This window comes from Lagopus leucura, unplaced genomic scaffold, assembly GCF_019238085.1.
Source record: "Lagopus leucura isolate 7727_CA_CO unplaced genomic scaffold, USGS_WTPT01 Super-Scaffold_100008, whole genome shotgun sequence".
NCBI classification, from domain to species: Eukaryota; Metazoa; Chordata; class Aves; order Galliformes; family Phasianidae; genus Lagopus; species Lagopus leucura.
Window position 1 is genome coordinate 1,360,434 of NW_024962265.1, and position 23,298 is coordinate 1,383,731.

At 45.1% G+C, this 23,298-nt stretch overlaps 1 protein-coding gene across 2 annotated transcripts in view; it reads left to right on the top strand.

Moving 5' to 3' along the window:
• The window catches only part of CHCHD3 (coiled-coil-helix-coiled-coil-helix domain containing 3), a 166,577-nt gene that overhangs the window by 33,555 nt on the left and 109,724 nt on the right, over positions 1-23,298 (top strand). For both annotated transcript variants that reach the window (XM_042872393.1, XM_042872394.1), the window contains exon 4: positions 22,273-22,417. In XM_042872393.1, the coding sequence (XP_042728327.1) occupies positions 22,273-22,417 (145 nt within the window). The remainder of the gene's footprint in view (positions 1-22,272; positions 22,418-23,298) is intronic.

Consider the following 23,298-nt stretch of genomic DNA (forward strand, 5'->3'; position numbering starts at 1 on the left):
AATACCTGCCATAGCCTGTTAGACATGTCTGAAAGAGAAGCCTCCTAAAAGAGAGAATCATAGAATCACAAAATTGGAAAGGACATAGAAGACCACCTACTCCAACTGTCGTCCCATCACCATTACTACCAGGAGCCACTAAACCGTATCTCATACTTCCTCATCCGTATGCCTCCTGAACACCATCAGGGACGGCGACTCCACCACTAATTCCACTCCAGCTAATTCCCTCGATTGCTCACCACCTTTCTCCAAGGTTGTCCACTTGCCTGGGTAACATCCCAGATCTTCCTTGGAAGGCTGCCTGTCCTTCACGGCTGACAAGGATCACCTCCAGCAGGTGAGAATGGCCAGCCGGGTATCCACCAGGAGACCCAGGTCCTTCTGTGCAGAGCTCTTCTCCAGCAGGTCAGCCCCTCGTCTGGACTGACGTGTGCAGATATTCCCCCCCAGGTGCACCACCCTGCACTCGCACTTGTGAAACCCCACCAGGTTCCTCTTTGGCCAGCTCTCATCGTGGCTAACCGTCGCTAAATCGCAGCACTGCCTTCTGGCGTGTCCGCCACATCTAGACACAGGCCAGGGGCACACTTTGTCCCTTTGTCCCGGTCCTTGATGAAGATGTTAGTGTCCTCCCGGATTGCCAGGGTAGGTTCTGAACAACCCATCCCGTCCAAGCTGTGGAAGTTTGCGCATTTGGAAAATACAGCGGAGCGTTGTTTCATTTTTCGCTGAATCACAGCAATGGGTTGAGTTGGAAGGGACCTTTCAGGCCATCTAGTTCCAAGCTCCCTGCTACAGACAGGGACACCTCCCAGTGGAGCAGGTTGCTCAAGGCCCCATCCAGCCTGGCCTTGAATGCTTCCAGGGACGGGGCATCCACAGCCTCCTTGGGCAGCCTGTTCCAGGGCCTCACTACCCTCCGAGTGAAAAACTTCCTCCAAATATCTAACCTAAACCTCCCCTGTCTTAGCTTAAAGCCATTCCCCCTTGTCCTATCACTATCAACCCACGTCAAAAAGCCGCTCCCCCTCCTTCTCTTCGAGTGCTGGAAGGCCACAGTGAGGTCTCCCCAGAGCCTTCTCTTCTGCACGCTGCAGAAGCCCAGTTCCCTCAATATTTCTTCAAAGGAGAGGTGCTCCGGCCCTTTGGACATCGCTCCCTCTCCTGGCAAGCAACCCCTTGTTTCACGATGCCCAGGATACAGCTGCTCTTTTGGGCTGCAGGCGCACGCTGCTGCCTCACGGCCAGCTTCTTGTCCACCAGGCCTTCTCCGCAGGCCTGCTCTCAAGTTCTTCCCCCAGCCAGTGTAAGTACTTGGGATTGCCCAGCCCAAGTGCAGCACCTTGCACATGGCCTTGTTGAACCTCGCTGTGTTCACATGGGCCCACTTCTCCAGCCTGCCCAGGTCCCTTCCCTCCAGTGGATGCACTGCGCCGCTCAGCTTGGTGTCGTCCGCAAACTCGCTGAGGGTGCACCTATCCCAAGCCCCCTGATCCCTAAGGGACACCTCTCGTGACTGGCCTCCACCCAGACAGAGAACCGTTGATCACAAGCCTTTGGCTGCCATCAGCCAACCACTTCTTAATCCATCGAGCACTGCCTCCTTCAAATCCATACCATTCCCATTTACAGAGAAGGATGAGGTGGGGGACCGTGTCAAAGGCTTTGCAGAAGGCCGGGGAGATGACATCCCTCGCCTTTTCCCCGTCCACCGCTGCCACCCTCCATCACAAAGGACCACCAGATTGATTGGTCAGGCAAGATCCGCCTTTGGTGAAGCCACGCCGGCTGTCTCGGGTCACCTCTTGGTCTCCTGTGTGCCTTCACATGGTGAGCAGGAGGATCTGCACCATGATCATCCCAGGCACAGAGGTGAGGCTCACCAGCCTCTAGGTCCCCGGGTCATCCTTTCTGCCCTTCTTAAACTTGGAGTCATGTTTCCTTTTTGCCAGTCACCAGGGATTGCACCCAACTGCCACGGTTTCTCAAATCTGATGGAGAGCGGCTCTTGTAAGGCTTCACCTCGGCTCGCTCCATCTAATGCCTGGACCAGGAAGTTATCCTCAACAGGCCCCAGGAATGCCCTGGATTGTCTGCCCCCCGCCATGCCGCTATCCCAGTGCGGGATTTCAACCACCCCATCAGGACAAGAGCCTGCAAGCGTGACACTTGCTGCAGCTGAAGCAAGAAGGCCTCGTCAACGGGCTCCCCATGATCAGGTGGCCCGTTGTAGAGCCCAGTAAAAGCAATTTGAGATGCTCCCTGCTGCGTCTGGCCTCATCCTCTTGGCAGCCCCCATTTAAGTATTGATAAGCATTGATGAGCTCCCCTCTCAGACTACTGCAAGCTAAACAGCAGCGGGTGCGTCAGCCTTTCCTGCTGAGGAAGATGCTCCTGCAGGCCCCTCCTCGGCTTTGTAGCCCACTGCTGGACTCTCCAGCAACGTTCCCTGTCTTTCTTGAGCTGCAAGAGCCCAGAAGTGGGCACAGGACTCCAGGTGTGGCGTCACCGGGGCAGAGTAGAGGGAGAGGTGAACTTCTTTTGCCCGGCTGGTCACACTCTCTTGAAGGCACCCCAGGCTGCCATTGGTGGTCTTGGCCACAAGGTGGCACTCTGATGGCTCCCCCCGCCCCACCGGGAACTAAGGCGGGAAATCCTTCTCCACAGAGCTCCTGTCCAGCGGGTCAGCTCCTTACTTTACAGAAGCGTGCCCTGGTTCCTCCCCAGGTGTAGGGCCCTGCACTCAGCCTTCTGGAAGCTCGGCAGGTTCCTCTGCGCCCAATCCTCCAGGCTGCCCAAGGGCTGCAGAGCAGCCTTTGCACAGCCACTGGGAAGGTGCTGAGGAGGAGGAAACCCTGTGATCCCAGCGCCTTGGTCTGCCCACATCTGGACAAGCGGAGAAAAAGAAGCTGACAAAGAAATGGGTGGGGGATGGTTGGGTTTATTGTGTTGGACACTTGGGGCTAGAGCCAGCACATGGTACTGGCCCGCGGCTGTTTCCATGCGTCTGCCTTCAGGCGAATTGTGCCGGGGTGCGGATGTTGGCTCCGATCTTAGACCCAGGAGTGCCTTTGTGCCTGGGATGCCCCCCCCCCGGTTGGAACTGCTTCCATGTCACCTTTTTTGGGCTGATTGTGCGGGGGGTCAGCAGATGTTGGATCGATGTTGCACCCAGGAGTGACAACATGCCTGGATAGACCGCACTGTTGGAACACGGCATCTTCTTTTGGGCTTATGGGAGGTGGTTGTTGGCTTCAATGTTAGACCCGGGAGTCACTTCATGACCGGGAAAGCCTCTGCTGTTGGGGCTTTCTCCTGCAGCCTCTTCTGCACCGGCTGAGGACATATGTGGCTCGTTGTGCCACTGGGGAACGGCTTTGCATGCGGGCCTCCCCTGTCTGCCCGGGCCACTCCGCAGGGTGTGAATGCAGGGGAGCCCTCGAGGACCTCCGCCTTGCCGCTCTGGTGGTGCTGCAGGTTCTGTTCTGAGCAGCTGGAGATGGTGTTCGCCTGCTGCCGCGAGGTCTTCTGGTTGGGCTCTGGGATCCTGAAGCCCAACCTTGCAGCGGGGAGCGGCTTCGTGTGCGGCTTGTTCTCCGCTGCCTGGGACGCCTCCTGCGTGCGGCTGCTGTGGCTGCTGTGGAGGATCCCGATCTGCCCCGTCTGGTGGAGATGCGGGAGCTGCTTTCAGTGGCTGGGGTGGGTGTATGGCTGCTCCCATGCTGTGCTTGGTGCTGCTCCACTGTATCCTGATGGTCAGGACCATGTGAGCAGGTTGTCCCCAGCTCACTGGTCTGGCAGCTGAGCTGTGGCAGCTGGGACCTTTGTGATGGCTCGGATGCTGCCTGGCTGTCGGGGCTGGAGCAGTTGTGCTCGTGTTCCTGGGGGCTGTGGGATGGCTCCAGGCTGCTCTGCTGGCTGGCAGTGCTGAGTGCCGCGAGCTCCGAGATGGCGGCGGAGGCTGTAAGGGGAGGCGGAAGGTCAGCAGGAGGAACCTGTAGCTCCGGGTAGGGACAGGCTGCCATCCCTCCTGGAGCAGAGAGACTCTGGCAAAGCTGCCCCGAGCACTTGCTGCCAGGCCTTGCCTGGCCCCAGCCCTGTGCCTCGCGACTCATCGCCTCTTACCGGTACCCAGGCCAGCACATCTGTCACAGTCCCACATGTTCATCCTGATGCTTGAGTAGGAGCACTGCCGGTGGGTGCTCTCCACTCCACAGGAGCTGCACAGGATCAGCTGCCAGGGCCTGGGGAAGCAAGGGGGTTGTGGCTTTGAGGACCAAGTGAGCCTAGCCAGGGAGTCCCCGGCACATCTCTGCTGCTCAGTCCTTGCTCCCCCAGCCTGTGCTGAGGCTCTGTGACATCCCCCACGGATCCACAGAGAGCTGCTGCGGTAACTCACCCCTCTTCTTCTGCCAGCTCCCTGCCTCTGTGGTAAAAGCACACGATGGCATCACAGCACCTGTGCCTCTGCATAAGTGTTGCGAATGCACGCTCGTCCTCCCATGCTGGTGTTCTATAAAAGAAGGGAGGGAAAGTGATGAGGCACCAGCATTGCCAGCACCAGATCCAAGGTTATCCCCTCTCATCCACCCCAACCCCATTTCCAGCTTCTCCATGAAGCTGAGGCACGTGCTCCTGTGACGGCCAAAGGCCAGGACTGCCGAGACACTCGCTGGCAGGCCCAGTGCTCATGCCTTCTCATCTGCATGGTTTGGCAGAAGGACACCAACCTGTCTGGGATTTGGATCCCGAGGATGGACATCTCTATGCAGAAAAGAGCATTGTCTTGACAGACAGGGCAGCGGAAGAACTCCTTGCCATCATTCAAGGCCTGTTGCTGCAGGAGAAGAACAAGCAGAGTGAGCGTGAGCAGTGCCTGGTGCTGCTTAGCACTAAGCGTGCCTGCAGGGTGAGGGGAGGACTCCTACCTGGATGCAGCCCCGGTGGAACCAGGCATGTTTGCAAACCGAGCACGTCAGGGTGTGGTAGGATGCAATGTTCCCCACGGTCTCCTGGCAGATGGCGCAGCGGGTGCCGGTTGCTGAAGCTGTCACTGCTGTCTGTCGAGGGCAGTGCTCAAAGCAGTAGGACCTTGGGGAAGATGGAAGGGATGGGCATGCTGAGAAGTGATGGGTGGAAGGTAGAGGACTGCGAAGGAGCCCCAGGCCCTGTCTCTGGCTCTGGCAGGCTGCTGGGAGCTGTCGCTGCGGGATCCTCCCTGGCTTGGCTGCTGCTGACAGCCCTTACCTGTGCAGCCCAAAGAACTGGGTGATGCACTGCCCGTCCTTGGCACACGGCAGGTGGAAGCTTCGTTCACAGCCGCTCTCTGTGCACGTGATGGCAGCGCCCCTCTCTCCACAAACACAGCATTGCTGGAAAGAGCAGAACAGCCCCATCAGCAGCAGGCTCAGGGCCTCTGCAGCCGGCCCCAGACCTCTGGGCAGGGCACAGGGTGTGGGAATTGCTTGGTCACACTCTACAAAGCCGCCTGGCGGACAGGGCGCATCTCCAATTGCAGGACTTTGTCCTGGAGGCGGTTGGAAAGGCTGCAATTGCTTTCTTTGCGTCCAGGCTAAGCTGGTGTGAGCCTTTCGGGGCACAAATCTGCCCGCTCCGTTCAGGTCCTCACCTTCTGGTTTGCCTGCTTGACCTTGGTTGTGAGGGCAGCATAATCAATGTGCACAGTTCCCTGGTCTGTTGGTGTTTCGTCAAAAGAGATGTTGGCAAAAATCTGTAGGAGAGAAAAGAGCAGGATCTCATGAGGACAGGAAGAAGGGGAGCGTCCCGGCAGGAAGCAGTCAGGATCGCTCGAGGGAACTCACCAAGCAGAACTCGTGGACCCTAAACTCGATCTGGTCAAATATGCGCCCGTAGGTGTCCAGGTCGTAATCGACCCAGCCACACAGCACGCACGCTGCAGAGGAGAGAGCAAATGTGAGCAGCGGTGAGCAGGTGGCGGGGCCAGGTGTCCCTGAGGGCCGTTCCCAGGGTCCTGCTCTGTGCCTGCCGTGCTGGCTGGAGGCGGTGGAGGGGAAGGGGCCACGGCAGGCCCAAGGCAAGGCAGCCACAGCCCAAGATGGGCCCCCTTGCCAAGGAGCAGAGGGGCCCTGCCCCAGGCCTGTCTGGGAGCTCCTGCCTGCCCCTTCCTCCCCTCTCAGCTCTCAGCAGCAGGCACAGCCCCAGCACCCCTCTGCCCAGTGTCGGGAGCGGGGCTCAGGGATGCTGCGCTCTCACCTGGCTCTTGCGAGTCAGACAACTTCCGCTTCCTAGCATACATGATTTGCGTCGACGGTGAGCACTGCGAGAGTCCCTCCTCTCTCCACGCCTCACCAGGCCGCAGTGACTCCCCCTGAGCCCGGCAGCCTTTGCTCTGCTCCAAGCTTCACGCGTCACAATGGCCGCTCCGTGACACCCACTGTGACATCACGGTCACCGCCTCATGGGTGCGGGCCCTTGGCTTCCAAGCAGGAGGGTGGCAGCTCCACCAAAGGTTTCTGGGGGCAACCTTTCATAGAATCATAGAATTGTAGAATCACAAGGTTGGAAAGGACATACAGGCCCATCTAGTCCAACCGTCCTCCCGTCACCATTCGTACCACGAGCCACTAAACCATATCTCGTAGCTCCTCATCCGGACGCCTCCTGAACACTGCCAGGGACGGCGACTCCACCGCCTCCGTGGGCAGCCATTCCAGTGCCTGACCACTGTCGGGGGGAAAAAGTTTTTCCTCATGAGTGTGAAGAGGAAAGGGACCTGGGGCTGTTGGTTGATGCTCGGCTGAACATGAGCCGACAGCGTGCCCAGGTGTTTGAGGGTCAACGGCATTCTGGCCTGCATTAGCAATAGCGTGGCCAGCAGAAGCAGGGAGGTGATCATCCCCCTGTATTCAGCACCGGTGAGGCCGCCCGTCGAGTACGGTGTTCACTTTTGGGCCCCTCACTACAGGAATGACGTCGAGGCCCTGGGACGTGACCAGAGAAGGGCAACAAAAACGGCGAGGGGTCTGGAGCACAAGTCTTACGAGGTGCAGCTGAGGGAGCTGGGATTGTTTAGTCTGGAGGAGGCTCAGGGCAGACCTCATTGCACTCTACAACTTCCTGAAGGGAGGCTGTGAAGAGGAATTTGGCCTGTTCTCCCAGGCAATAAACAGGACCCAAGGAAATGGCCACAAGTTGTACCGGAGGAGGCTAAGATCAGACATGAGGAAAAAGTTTTTTCTCCCCGAGAGTGGTCAGGCACTGGAATGGCTGCCCAGGGAGGTGGTGGAGTCGCCGTCCCTGGCAGTGTTCAGGAGGCATCTGGATGATGTGCTGCGTGATATGGTTTAGTGCTAGTGGTGGCAGTGGTAATGGGGAAACGGTTGGACTAGATGATCTATAGGTCGTTTCTAACCTTGTGATTCTATGATTCTGTGAATGGTATCTCCACCACCTTCCTAGGCAACCAATTTCAATATGTCAACAGTCTTTCTGGAATGTTTTTCCTAATAGTCTCCCTGAGCCTCTGGGACATCTTGATGCCATTATTTTTTACACCACTACTGTTGCTGTTACTTGGAGAAGGGGCTGACTCCCACCTTGCTACACCTCCTTTCATAGAATTGTTGAGGCTCATAATCTTCTCCCCTGAGCCTTCTCTTCTCCAGGCTAATTCCTGGTTCCCTCAGCTGTTCTTATAAGACTCATTAAGCTATTTTTTAAGCAGAATATGTGATGCCTTTGTGGTCTTTTTCAATCTAGGTCATTCTGTGATTCTGTGATTCTATGATTCTACGTCATGCTGATGATGGCTGATTTTATTAGTTTATAAAGGTTTTGCATTCTGAGAGACAGAAGAAAAGAGAGTTTTGAAAAGTAAGAATGAACATCAGTGTATATAATCAACATAATAAAATTTATCTCATGTCAGCCTTCCAGGCTACTGGATTCATGAACTGAAATGCACACAAGAAATACTTAAATATCTGGCAAAGGAAAAATGTGTTTTCTGACAGGAATTGTACATAAAATAGTACTCACCATTTTTTGTCCTTGAATGTGGGGGCAAATTCAACCTTTATTTATTTTCAACTAGACCAATTATATTAATGATTTTACAGTATTTTTTACTCGACGGATGTTTCCCAACTCTTGTTGTATGATTTCATATATGAGGCATGTTAGTTCTATGCAGAATGAGGTGTTTTTGCAAAATGCTGGTGATTTTCAGTCTCTTCGATACTGCAGAAAGTTTATTTTGATCAGGTCTTCCATATGTATCTGCATATAATATGCCAGGTGTATTTCTGTGTGCAGTTTGCTCATGTACAATTGTCCCAATTCCCTATGCTTAGTTCTGCTACAATTGTCCTACACTGTATGTTCTGTGATTCCAGCACTAGTTTCATCTGGGGAAATAAGAGGTAATTTTAGTGTAGGGAAAGTCTCAAAAGTAGACATTTGTTTGGACATTGGCCCTTCACTTTCTGCTTCTGGTCTAAAATTAGGGCATAAGACAGGTAGAACATTTTAAGGACTGGCACTGAGCAGTGTGTGAGTGTTGCTCAAGATCTTATTAAAAGGATCTGATGCAGGTAGATCTTATGATAGTATGTCTTAAATCTTTTTTAAAATCTCTGATCAGACAGTCTCAACCTTGAAAGTTTACTTTTAGTTAAATAAGGGTCATGGCCATGTGTGTTCTACAGACAAGCATTTCTAGTGTAGCCTTTACCAAAACCAGATACTTCTCTATCTGCTCAGCACATAAACAAAGAGGTGGAAGGGTAACCTCCCACTGTTCTTCAACCAAGGTCCAGTGGGGTTCACTTAAAGATCCAAAAAATGTACTTGAGCTTCTCCCTGTGATTTCCTTTGAGGTAGAACAAGAAAGGTTCGTGTGATCCCTTGCAAAGGGAGTTGGGTGGATGGTGACTATCAGTAGATGAGAAATGGTATCTGGATATCAACAATTTCAACCTGCAGTTCCAGAAGAGAAATAGCAGCTGCAGTAGGAAGAAGAATTTTGTGTCTTCAATCCACTTTGTAGTGCAGTTACAGATACAATCCCCGTTATCCCTTCCCTGGATTGGCTTCTGTTTTGGTCAACAAAAGAGATAATTAGTTGGGAATGGCTCTTGATAGCTCTTAAACTTAGCTATGCTTTGACTGGGTCATCTCCTATGAGTTCCTTGGTAAACTTTTGCCTTGAAAAGCTACAAGAAAAATGCTTTCTTGAAGAAGACCATAGATTTTCAAACATTCCGTGCTAATGACTTGCTGAAGTCTGCAGGGTTCCATGTGGTGTCGTATTTCATCTGTCATTAGCAGGATGAATTATTACAGCCTCTGTATTTCTGAACATACTCACCTGCTTAAAGAAAATCTTTCTAAACTCTAAATCAGCTTTTAAAAATATGTACACACAGTCCACAGAGGTGGTTCTCAGTGGTGGGTTATTAGATTGCAGCCATTCATTTCTTACTCCTTGTATTTGGAAGGGGTCTCTGTGTAACTGTGATTAACTTTTCGATTTAATTGATACTCTCATGAGTCTGAGTGCCTCCTCCCGACCTTGTTTTGTCATGTCTCAGCAGCACATCGCATACATGATGTGCTCGTAGGAAACTTCATGGAGTGGACAGCTTTTGCAGAAAAGAACAACGAATTCACCAGTGCAAATGTAAAGTGAAGGAAGAATGAAGAGCAATATTAGAGAAGAACCCTTTGGGAAACTACACACCAAAAATGTTACATTAAAATCAATACTGGAGCTTGACCTTTTTGCAGTACTGTGTATTTTAAAGCTTACTATTGATTTCTGTTTTAATAACATGTTTATTTTAGTTTACTGGCATTGGTCTGGAGAATGTAAGAAAAAGTAAAATGATTGATTTATTTAAAATATTCATTTTATATTTTACTGAAGAACGTTGTAACTTATTTCATTTTATATGGGTTGTGCATTAAATATGCTGAAAAATCTTTTGAATAGATTTTTTTTCCTTCCTAAAGGATTCTTTTTTCCAAGGTAATTAGATACTCAATTTGACATAACTGGCTTTTTCTCCCAGTATTTTTTTTCCATAAAGGACAAAAAGCCTCTTTGTTAGTAAGAAAGGAGTTATAATCTAGTATTCTATTAGAGGGACCTCTCAGTAATGTGAAAACACTCAGAAAAATTGCATCATCTCTACTGCTGACTGTAGGATAGAATCCTTCCATGGAAGAACTTCCATGGAAAATTCTTATTCCACGGAATAAGAATTTTCTGTTTTCTCACCCAAATGACTGCACTGCTTTTAAAAAGCAGCTTGAAGAATTTTACTCAGTTGGTAATCAGATTGGGGAGTGCAAGAATTGTCACAGCAGACTCACACCAGAGGCTTGCCTCCTCTGAGAGTCCTTCTGACAAGCTTTCATGGATTCACAGAATGGCCTGGGATGAAAAGGACCGCAAAGATCATCCAGTTTCAACCCTTCTGCTGTGTGCAGGGTCACCAACCACCAGACCAGGCTGCCCAGAGCCACATCCAGCCTGGCCTTGAATGCCTCCAGGGATCCAGGGGCATCCACAACCTCCTTGGGAAGCCTGTTCCAGTGTGTCACCACCCTCTGGGTGAAAGACGTCCTCCTAATATCTAACCTAAACCTCCCCAGTCTCAGTTTAAAACCATTCCCCCTTGTCCTACCACTGTCCACCTTCGTAAACAGCCGTCCTCCCTCCTGTTTGTACGCTCCCTTGAAATATTGGAAGGCCACAATGAGGTCTCCCCACAGCTCTCTCTTCTCCAAGCTAAACAATCCCAGTTCCCTCTGTGAAGAAAGGCAACCTGTCTTCACAGGAGAGGTTCTCCAGCCCTCTGATCATCTTAGTGACCCTTCCTGTACTGGGGGCTCAAGGCCTGGACACAATATGCCAGATGGAGCCTCACAAAAGCTGAGTATAGGGGGAAAATCACCTCCCTTTCCATGAAGTACTGCAGAGATTTGAGCAATGTTCAAATACAATTGGGAGAAACTGCTTTTAGAGGGAGGTTTCTTGATTACTGTTGCCATTCCTGGGGTAGAAAATGGTGTTGCACATTGGAGTGAGGAGCTATACGTGTCACATAGAGCTCTGCTGTCGGTGCTGCCACAGTTGATGGAAACTTATTCTGTGTCCATACACTTTCATACATTATAACTTGTCTTCCATAAATGCTGGGAAGATTAACCTTTCTCTAATATAATATTCAGTATACTGGGGGAAAATAATTGACTACTGATTTGAGAGAGCAAAACTTGGATATTTACTGCGACAAACAGGACTTTGGAAAAGAGAAGATATAAATTGCATATGAACTGGAGAGAAAGACTAATCTAATGACATCCAATAAGGGCCTCCTATCTCTGAAGTTGACGTGTAAGTTTGTGTGACTCTTGTTCCCCATTTTGAAAGTGCTCAGCTGGTTATGCAGCAGAGAGAGGACTTCAAATAGCAGTCAATAAGATTGTTGAATAAGCTTTTCTGAAGTGCAAAAAGAGATGCATAGTGGTTTGGTGACAACTATTTGTTTACCAGAACAAAATATTCAAGTTTGATGTGCGACTGAAATCATAAAAATAAAATAATGACAATAAAGTAAAACCTACTTGCATTGCCTGCAGAAAAGGCCAGTTCAGCCTTGGGACTGGGGAATATTCATGAAGAAAAGAGCGTATTTTGCACTGATTCCTCTAATTGAGTTTCTCCTATTCTCCCTTTGTAGTTAATTTCTCCTGTTCTCCCTTTATAGTTATACCTCTTTCTCCTTTTCACAACAGAAGTGCCCCTGTCCTGTCACATCTAGCAGAAGGTTTAGATGTGAACTTATTCTGTAATGTTACTGAGGTCCAGAGGATTGTGGGATAACTGCTCTGCCGGAGGAAAGGAAGGGATGAGCAAGGTCAGGCCGGGTCAAAGCTTTTCAAGTGTGAGAAGAAGCCAAGACTAAATGTGAAGATGTGAGATTTGAGCACAGTTCTGGCTGTAAAACAAGTACTGTGGACAGGTGAGATACTGATCCACTGTCACCAGCCTACTGTTAAAAATGATTATTTTATGATGGAGGCCAAGTCAACTTCAGAATGGGGCTGTATCACACCTTCTGCTTTTTATAACCTCCAAAGCATCGCACGTGATCCCACCTGCAAAATGCGAAGGGAATAAAAATACTGATGAGACAGAGAGTTTGGAAATACCTGACTGGTTTTCTTTGTTATTTTCTTGGAAGGAAAGAATACTATTTGCTGATGGTGGAGTTACTCTCCACGATTTTGTTATTGGTCTTATTCTCCATTAATGCCATTATGCCTAGTTCTCAGTATATGCAGAGATGAATTTTGGAGGCGTGGATGGAAATAGGAGAAAGTGTTGCTATAATTCACTGCAACCTTTATAAACCCCCATTTTCAAGGGGTTTATTTTTCACTCTGATTTTAAAACTTGGCATCTCAACTGACAACTTCCATGCAGAGCTTCATCTTGATAAGTTTATTTCTCAGGGAGATTGGAAAATGACTTCAAGCCACTGAGTTCATTTGGAGAGAGCATCAACAAAAATAACACTGCTTCGAAGTCTCAGATTCAAGTAGGGAGGAGGGCAAAAGTTTCCCCCTGGCAATTTAAAACAAATCTTTGCTTTCAAACTGCTGAGCTCTTTCGTTTTGAAGAGTAGCAAATGAGTAGACAAAGCAAAGAAACACTTAAAATAATAACAATAATAAAATGTGGTAACTGTCCCTTCACTTTAATGAAGAATTAATCTTGTCATAATTTCATGACTGCCTTTGCAGATCCCAAGAGGAGTGATATTAAATTGGAAAGTATTTTCAGCTGGAGTTATGAGAATATCGGGAAAAGTCTCAACTAAATACTTACACAAATTATGCAAAACAGTTCTACTATTCTGACTTATGTTCCTTGCATGCCTCTGGCATAAAGGTAGAAATTTGTTCATATGTTCTGTCTTTATATAATAGTGATTTATATGCACATATTTTAGACTTAAGTAGTATAATTACACCCCCCCCACACACACACTTGAACAGTCTCCCCTCTCCCCTACTCACTCTCCCTCTGCTCAATCACTGCCTTCCTTCTGCCAAAAAAAAAATGAAGAGAACCCACAAAACACAAAGAACACTAATAAGGAAATTCAACTGAGCCAACTTCTGTAAGGGATCAACAGACTGATTGCACCAGGTATTGCCAAGCTGTCCATGGAAATCATGTTTGTAAGTTGAGGGCTGTATATAATGACTGGTTTTGAAATTAGTGTCTTTGATCTCTTGATCAAGAACTGGCATATAAAAGAACATGGCCATTAGTAAAGCTTTCAATTGACAGTTATGCTGAGGCTGAAGGGCAGCTGGAAAAAGGAAGTTAATGGAACATTCAACTGAAGTTATTAGTCAGATTGTCATGGGTGATTTTGAAAGTACAGCATTTGAAACAGAGGATAATTGGGAGAATGGAAATAAATGGTTAAGTGGGTAAGGTGGAACGTAGTTTTATCCAAGATAAATTGTGCAGATTATGGTCAGTGTGTTACACTACCCAAAAAAAGAAAGACAGCAACCCAGAATTCCTGGTGTAGAGCAACTAACTTGATATTTTGCTCTCTTGCATGCTGTTACTACTGGATATGAAAATGCAAGAACTGTAGAATGATTTGCAACCGATCAAAGATGAGACTGTAATGGGATGAACTGGAGAGGGAAATTAACATTATAGCAGAAGTTTACTTGCTGCTGATGCTTTCATATTTTCACTAATATTTCTAAGGAATGGTTCACAAATTTTATGTATGTGTGTGGTCTGCATTAAGGAGGGTCATCACGAGGAAGAAATGGATATAGAATTAAGTAGTGGAGTTCTTGTTAAATTTAACGATGTGGAATACAAACAGAAAAAAAGAGTAGTATAATATCAATCCATACTGAAATCTCTATGGAGATACATGAAACAGGTGATTATGAATATTTCTTTCTTCATGTTAACCCACAAGATCCAGAGCTGCTCCAGCTCTCATTAGATGACAAGAAGGAAAGCCTAACCCACATTCTAAACACATAAATTTATTCTCATTTTCTTTCTTCTCATTTGTTTCTGTATTTTAGTTTAAAGCTTTTGATGATGTTTTTAAAACTCTAGCATTTTTACTTTGCCTTGCTTCTTTTCTATTTTACCAGTTCTGATTCTGTCTTTGTTAATGAGATCTGTTCAGCATGCAGATCATAGAATTAGGGAGTCATAGAATGGTTGGGAGGGACCTTTCAGATCATCAGGTTCCAAACCCCGCTTTAGGCAGGGATGCCTCCCACCAGGCCAGGCTGCTCACAGCTCCATGCAGCCTGGCCTTGAATGCTTCCAGGAAGGGGGCATCCACAACCTCACTGGGCAACCTGTTCCAGTGTCTTCTTTCTTGCTATTATCTAGTCTCAATCTACCCTCTTCGGTTTAAAAGCATTTCAAAAGCCACTTGGGTAGAACAAAGTTACAGGAAAGTTGTATTCCAGTCTTAAATTTAGAAGAGGTTTCTGTTCTCCTGATATTGATGATATTTTCTCTCAGCTTTTCCAGAAATCAATTCAGGATGGATTTTTAGAGAGAAGGGATGCTACCTAAGTTAGAAGTAGCCTCTTTCACCTGTAGTATGCAATGACCTATGTGAATTGAAATTAAGTTTTTAATGTTTTCATTTTTTAGGAAGAAGTTTTTCACTCAGAGGGTGGTGACACACTGGAACAGGTTGCCCAAGGAGGTTGGGATTTGGACAGTTTGGTTTTAAATCTCTGTCCTTGGCCACGCTTTGCAGAAGAAGATCAGCATTAGATAGATAATCATAGAATATCCTGACTTGGAAGGGACTCCTGTGGATCATATAATATAGCAGATTTGGCAGTCAAGTGAGTACTAGAATTGGAGCAAGAGAGATACCCATTTCACGCTTCTCAGACTCCAGTTTAAGTTTAGGTTAAAGGTTTTCCTGGTGTCTCTAGCATCTTTTCAAGTCCCTTGTTAGCTCCAGTGATTTTCAACCACATCTTTCTATGGCACATTCTGTATGCATTCATTAAATATTGAAGCTCAGTACTCGGAAACATTATTCGTTCATTAATATTGCATCGTAGCCTAAGCTGCATTGTTCAAAACATTTTTGGATGTTATTCAAATCCGTCAGAATGCATTAAAAAACTTCATTGCATCAAACTAGGCAAAAACCACGATGAGCGGTTTCTACTGTAAACATGTTGTGCTCTTGTTTTTAATTATTGTAAGCTTTCTGGGTTGAGGAGGTGTCGTATAGAAAGGAAAATGTTCAGAGATCATGAAAGATGAAGGATGCTGGATTAAATTAACAGTAATTGAAAAAAACAACTAAGTGTACAGATGTACTTCTTCAATGCTGAAATGTTTTAGCTTTGTGTCTTCTTCCATGGGCTTCATCCTTCAAGATCACTTCCAGCATTTAATCCCAAAATATCTTCAGATTTTTCTACATTTTATAGAAAAGAAGATGATTTTCTTGATAGTGGGCTTTGAAACAGGAAATACTTTGTTTTGGTTGTTGGAGGTAGCGAAAAATGACAGAGTTCACACTCTAAACTTGAATGAGTTTATCTTGGATCACCAGAAATCCATCAGATTGCGTAACTCGGAGACTGTAATAAAGATGCAACAACTGGCAAGTAATCATTTCCCTAGAAAATAACAGAAAGGATATGTTTTACTTTGATAGTGTAATAAATTTTCAATATCTGGAAATAAGAAGGGCTGAAAATGATACATCACTGTATTTGCTTTTAATACTGTAGTGTTTACCAGTTTGGGGTTTCCTGTGGATCGTGGAATAGTTCAGAACAAAGTCTGTCATGGCTGTCGAAGCTCAAAGCACAGAAGACTGTTGGTGTTATTCTGTTTGTTTGTCATTTAGACTTTTAGCATTTTCTCTGTGTTGCTGTTTTTCATGAATTAAAGGGTGCTTTTTTGTTAATGACAACCTCTAACACCTGCAGGTGTTTTCTCAAGAATGACAGAAATGGATTTTTTGGAGTAAACAAAAGAGAGATTTCTTCTGGATTGCGAATTAAATTATTCATCTTGTTAGTGTGGCTTACATGGTTCATGCTGTGCAAGATTACAGTACCATGTCGTAATTTCATGTGGTTTCATTAACAATTCCCTTTTCTTGAACTCTTTTTAAAAAATGGATCTAAAAAGCATGAAAGGTTTTCTTCGGAGTGCAGTGAAGCTGTTGGTTTTGGGGTTTTTTTTTCTTTCCTGGAAAACATATTTATATTTCTTAAAAAGAGATTTTAGCAAACGCCACATTTAGAGGGGCTTTGCTATTTTTTCCCTTAAACTTCGAATTCTGCTTCACAAGTGTTTAGAGACTGGAACTAGTTGGGTATTTCAACTTTTCTCCAATTTCTTTGATGGTCAGATGTAACTGTATTTGGAATATCTGTGTTTAGGAGACAGTTTGGTTTTCTGCTTACCACAGAATCACACAATTGTTTGGAAGTTGGAGGGGACCTTGAGAGGTCCCCTAGTGCAACTCCATGTGTGTAAATTATGTTGTTATTTAAAATACATTTAACAAAAGGATTCCTGTGCCTTAACACAAAGAGAATCATATATATCATTATAGGCGTGCACTGATATGTTTTTCTATTCAGTGTTCATCAGTTTGGATTTACTGAAAGCATATTTCCAGAAGGATGGGAGCTGGCAGGAATGTGTTATTTTGAAGTATCAGAGTTACAAGATGCCTATCCAATAGGTTGTGTCAGTCCCTGGCTGCATAGTTGTGCTCTCTGATAAAAACTAGGCTGTATTAACACTGAACAGGTCCAGAAATTGAACTCTGTGTGTACTTGATTGTGAAAAAAATTAGGATGGGATGCATGCATTTTCCTATCTTCAGTGTGTACGCAGAATCTTCACAGAAATAGCAAAATGAAACTTTAATTTTTTTTTTTTTCTGTTGCTTTGGTTAATGAGATTATATAGTTAATACTTTTAATTACCTATCAACAGATCTATGGACAGATGGAGATATCACAAAAATCAGTGTTAAAATCAATAGGAAAAGGAAGAATAGGAAAGATATGGACCCACTGTTCAGTAGGGCAGGGTGTCTGGTGACAAGGGACAGAGAATAGGCTGAGATCCTCTGTGCTATCTTCATCTCTGCCTCAAACTATATTGGAAAATCCAATGTACAGGAATCCCAGGATGCTGAGGCCAACATGAAGATGTTGGGATCTGATCACTGATGAGTGATGATAGCATGGAGAAGAGCATTGCAGCCTTCCACTACCTAAAGGGAGCCAGTAAACAGGAGGGGAGTCAACTCTTTACAAGGATAGACAATAGCAGGACAAGGGGAAATGGTTTTAAGTTGAAGGAGAAGGAAGATTTAGGTTGGATATCAGGGGGAAGTTCTTTACTATGAGAGTGGAGAGGTGCTGGAACAGCTGCCCAGAGAGGCTGTGGATGCCCCATCCATCTCTGGAAGGCCAGGTTGGATGGAGCCCTGGGCAGCATGGTCTAGTATTGGATATGGAGGTTGGTGGCCCTGCATGTGGCAGGGGGGTTGCGGCTTCATGATCCTTGAGATCCCTTCCAACCCAAGCCATTCTGTGATTCTGTGATTCTATGATTCCATGATTCCATGGCTTACTTTGGTAACTTAGTTTGGATCATTTTAGGAACACCTACACAAACTGGACATACATAAATCCATGAGGACTGATGAGATTCTGAGGGAGCTGACTTGTGTCATTGTGAGGCCACTCCCAATTTGCTTTGAAATGTGATGGTGGTCAGAAAAGCTTCCTGAAGATGGTAGGAAAGCAAATGTCACTCTCATTTTCAAAAAGGGCAAGCAAGGAGATCTAGGACTAGGACAAGAGGCAATAGAAACAAACTGGAAAACGTGAAAATCCATCTGAATAGTGGAAATTACAAGGCCAGTGGTCAGAGAAGGCTGCCCAGAGTCTGTGTGAAGGTTCCAACAGAGGAGATATTTGAAACCCAAGTGGACATTGTCCCAGGTAGCCTGCCTTATCTGCGCCTGCTTGAACAGGGAATTCAGAGATGATGGCACAAAATCCCTTTCAGCCCAAATGATGGGGTGATTCTGTGAGAGCTGCAGGCTGTGCTTTTCATAATAAAGCAAGAAACAATCGTCACGTGTTTACAAGATGTGTGAAAGAAGTTACCATGTAGAATTCGTGAGTGTTGGAAGACCTAGAGGTAATAACAAGATAACTTAATAGTGTAATAGTGCAGTGCAAGAATAAATGTTTTCATGGCGTTAACTCAGAGCTCTGAAGTTCTGAAAGCCAGTAGAAAGGGAGGAATTTTTGGTTTCTGTATATAAGATTGTATGCTGTAGGACAGTTGAGAGTATGAAATACTGTGAAGTGTGAATCCAGACTTCATTATGAGTAGGGTTTTGGTACTTTCAAATAGCACTATGGAAAAGTGATAGGTTTGCATCCTTTATTTCAGTAAATAACTGCTGTAACTAGATGGCTGTGTGCTTCTTGAAACAGTATTTCATAATTATTTAGAAGTATTTTATTCCAGCTATCAACTCCATAGAAAAATGTATAGCAAGCAGCCTTATCTGCTGCTTCAGCAGCTTTTTTAAAGCTCTTTCCTTATAAATGATCAGTGTAATGCATAATGTCTTTTGTCTGTTAACTAAAGCTTTCGGCTTTAACATGAGAGCTGTTATACTGAGCCTTCAATTGTGTTGTAATTAAAAATGCCATTTTAAGTGATCTGTTTCTATGGCATTCTTGGAGTAGTGGACTTTATTGTCAAATTGTGCTATTTAATTGCTTATCAACTGCAGATACTGAGTTATTTATTTATTTTACTTTTGGCTAGGTAATAATATAATTTATTACGGTAGATTTAGCTGATGTTTGCTTTCATTCGGCAGCAGTACATGTTGAATGCCAGTAAAATGAATCTGTAATGTCAAGGAAGGAAACTACTGTAAGTTGATGCAAGCAAATGTTTGAGATCAGAATGTAGCCGCCTTCTGTTTGTTTCATTAAGCTCCTACAACCTACCCAATTATGTAACTCAAATAGATGCAAATTACTTCAAAATCCTACTTCTTATTTTAAAACTCCTGTGAATTTAAATCAGTTGTGATGAGCATTTAGGACATTGTTTGTGGATGAAAGTTGCCCTAAGTGAAAAAGTCTAGGGGATGCTCTAGGAAGTTAACTAGTTGTCATTTGTTGTGTAGATACGATGGCATATATTTCTGATCTAGTGGTTGGCAACCCTGCACACAGCACGGGGTTTGAATCTAGATGATCATCGTGGTCCTTTTCAACCCAGGCCATTCTATGATTCTGTGATTGCATGAATGAGGATTAAGGTAGAATCACAGAATCACAGAATGGCTTTGGTTGGAAGGGAGCTCAAAGATCATTTGCTTCCAACGCTTCTGCCATGGGCAGGGTTGCCAACCACTACATTGGATAGGTAGATAGGAGAGACTTTTTGCCTTCGGGTGCTGTCATGTGCAAGTCATTACATAATTGAATAGTATGCCTTTTTTAAAAAAATACATTATAATGCCACACCAAAAAATGAGCAAAATTTTTGTGCTCCTTTCTTTGGTTGAGATGGTCTAAGTGCCTTGTTTACAGTCGAAGCATCTAAAATCAAAGTACCTAATCTATTCTCTAGTGCTTTTTCCCTGCGGTAAACCTGTATTTTGTCTCACCTGTTAGCCCCTAAATGAAGGTGTTGGAATGGGTCAAGTAATAATTGAGCTTGGAAACTATGTGAATGTTCCATTCTCCAGAATATGAACTTACGCAGTGGTCTTTCAGGTAGAGCAGGGGCAGCAGTAAGATTCTTTTGTTTATTTTATTTGTTCATTAGTTTGTTTTTTTTTTTATCTGGGTGAAGTTGATCAGTTTTTGCAAAACGTTTCTGTGGCTTAGCACCAAAACTGGAAGCTGTAGGGTGAGCCAGGGAATGCTTACAGTTTTGTGGCCGGATATTTATGCTGATGATGTTGTACCTTTCTACCATTATAAGTGTGTTTTTAAAGAAACGGGGAAATCACATTTTTAAGGAGGAAGGATGCTCTGTAATAATTCAGAAAGCTGTTTTTGGGCGAGCTGTTACAAACACTACAGCACAGATAAGATCTTTCCGTTTTTGATGTGAGTATCTCACATCATTTTTATTGGTATTAATGAGCTAGCTAATATTTAACATTCTTTTATTCATCAGATACTTGGAAAGAACACATCACTTATCTGTTTAGTAATGCCTTCTTGATTTTACATCTGCAGTGGTAGCAGAAGAGTTGAGGGAGAATGGAACATCTCTTTGGCCACTTCAGGTCAGCTGTCCTATTTCTGTTCCCTCTCAGCTCCTTGGGCTCCTTTCTGAGAATGGCCTTGGCCCTTTAGCAGCCTTTACAGATATAGTCTGACTTCATATACTTTAATTACTGTGCTGCTAGGTGTAATATGCACAAAGAACCAGGAGAAAAGCATATACGAGAAGTAAAATCTATAAAGAGTGAGGAAGGAGTTTACTTCAATCTCTGGGAATGTGAAGTGCTTTCTCTGTTGTTTCTCCTAAGAAAAAGCTGCTGAGATGTCTATTTTGACACTTTTTAAACAAAACATTATTTCTCCAATGGAAAAGACGACCAGAATGTTTTGACTGAAGCACTGATTGTGTGAACGATTTGATACACCAATGCTTTTGGAATAATTTGGGGGACCTTGGGAAATCACTTAATGGAATTTGGTCCATGTCTACATAATCAGACTTTTCCTAGAGTAATTGAAGATGCCGCTTAATAAACTTTTTATAAAGACTCCCAGTTGGTTGCTGCATTTCAGAGGGTTGTCTGAGCACTGAAGTAATACGTCTTGTAATTGTCTTTTTCCCCCCCACCCCACTTAGATATTTTCCCCGGGGAAGAATCTAATGTACTGTAATGCTCATACCTTTTACAAAGTGACCCTACTCATTACGATTTGCTCTCCGAAGCTCCCTTGACAACATATAAATGCACTGAGAATCCTTAAGCTTTGTCTCCTTCACTCCTGGAAAAAATCCATTTGAAAACTTGTGTTTAATTCTGCCATTACGGCTCTGAGTTCCTGAATGTCAGCACCTTGCTCTGTGTCACAATGCATGCTCAACTGATAGATTCTAATAGCTATATTGTAATAGCTATCCTACTTATACCTACTTTCATAAAAAATAGGTGCAGTGTGCATAGTAAATGTTTTGAGTAAAGTTATGTTTTGTGATGTGTAAATGTTCAGACCTGATTGTGGCCTTCCGATACTTGAAGGGAGCATATAAACAAGAGGGGGAATGGCTGTTTGCAAGGGTGAATAGTGATAGGACAAGGGGGAATGGTTTTAAACTGAGACAGAGGAGGTTTAGGTTAGATATTAGGAGGAAGTTTTCCACACAGGGGGTGGTGACACATTGGAACAGGTTGCCCAAGGAGGCTGTGGATACTCCATCCCTGGAAACATTCAAGGCCAGGCTGGATGTGGCTCTGGGCAGCCTGGTCTGCTGGTTGGTGACCCTGCACACAGCAGGGCATTGAAACTTGATGATCATCACGGTGCTTTTCAACTCAGGCCATTCTGTGATTCTTTGAGTTTCTGGGGCTGGTGGTAACTGTGTTAACTCTATTGCAATAGGTTCTATAGCTCTCTTCATTTCCTCTCAAATTGCTGGGAAATGTTTATTCTGATTGTTTCATCTGTTTCCCAGCTCTGTAAGCAGGTACCACGTTTAGGTTGATGGTGTGTCTGGAGATCAAAAAACATTATCCCGCTGCAGAAAAGAATGGTGATTTTAGGAGAAAGTTGGATTGTGGGGCAGGGAAGAATTTCCTTGAAAAAACATTCCTTAAAAACAACAAACTGAGTGCTCCTCACAAAAACAAACAGAGCTCTATCCATACCCATAGTACTCAAAGATGCTTTTTCACAAACCCTTGAACGATCAGTGCTCAGTGTGATTTATGAAGTAGCGTTCCTAAGTCTTGTTGATTTGTGTTTTTGTATTTTGATGCTTGAATCTGAAATAATCCGGAATTTCATGTGAATTCATGTTCTGCTGTTTTCGAAAGCCTGTAATAATTTGCTACAGGGACTGCTTTCAAAGTGATTGTGTTTACATCTCTTAAAATGAATTTAGATAATAAGCTTTCCATCTGAATTTCCCTCTGTCTTCTGTAGACTGAAACAAGAACAAGAGTATGTACGTGACGAGTTTGGCAAAATCCTGGAACGAGAAAGGATTTCTTCAAATGAGCACCTGACCCGAGCCATCCTTCGTGAGAGAGCTGCGACAGAAGAGGAGCGTCAGAAGGCGCAGCGCTTTGTAAGTTCAGGATCTCGTAGAATGCTTGCATTTCTGAACAGCCATCTCTTCTGACTTGTTTCAAACTATTAGTAGAAGCGGAAAGTGTAAATCACAAGGGTTGCCTTGTGATTTATTTAGTATAGAGTAGTGCGATAGAAGAATAGTTGAATAATAGTAGAATATGATAGAAGAATAGTTGATCGTTTAGGTCAGTCTTTACTATGAGAGTGGTGAGGTGCTGGAACAGGCCTGCCCAGAGAGGCTGTGGATGCCCTGTCCATCCCTGGAGGTGTTCAAGGGCAGGTTGGATGGGGCCCTGGGCAGCCTGCTCTGATATGAAATGTGGAGGTTGGTGGCCCTGCCTGCGGCAGGGGGGTTGGTGATTCCTGATCCTTGAGGTCCCTTCCAACCCAAGCCATTCTATGATATGATTCTATGAATCTGCTTACTAAGTTGAATTATCAAAGAGTTACAGAATACAAGATCCTCTTCCATAAGTTGATTACTTTCATATTTCAAGGAAGTCCATAATATTCCTCATTTGAAAACTGACTGTCAATAAGGAATCAAAAAGTGTAATTTTGAAGTCTCCTTCATGCTAGAAAACAAAAAGAACTGTTTAACTCTTGTTGATTGCCTCACACCTTGGTACTGGCTTAGTGAGAAATTCTGTATCAAAGAATCCTATTTTAATAGAGCTGCTGTATAAAAACTTCTGGACAAAGAAGTTACAAAATGCAGCTGCCTGTTTTCTTTTGAAAACTGACTACTGTATATTTCAGTCAATTTCAAATGTCTGGCAGATTCATAGCTTCCTATGTAACATTTCCTTGGTATATTGAGTCTGTACTGAGCTTTCCTAGGAGCAATAGTCATTATGCTCTGAGATACAAATATCA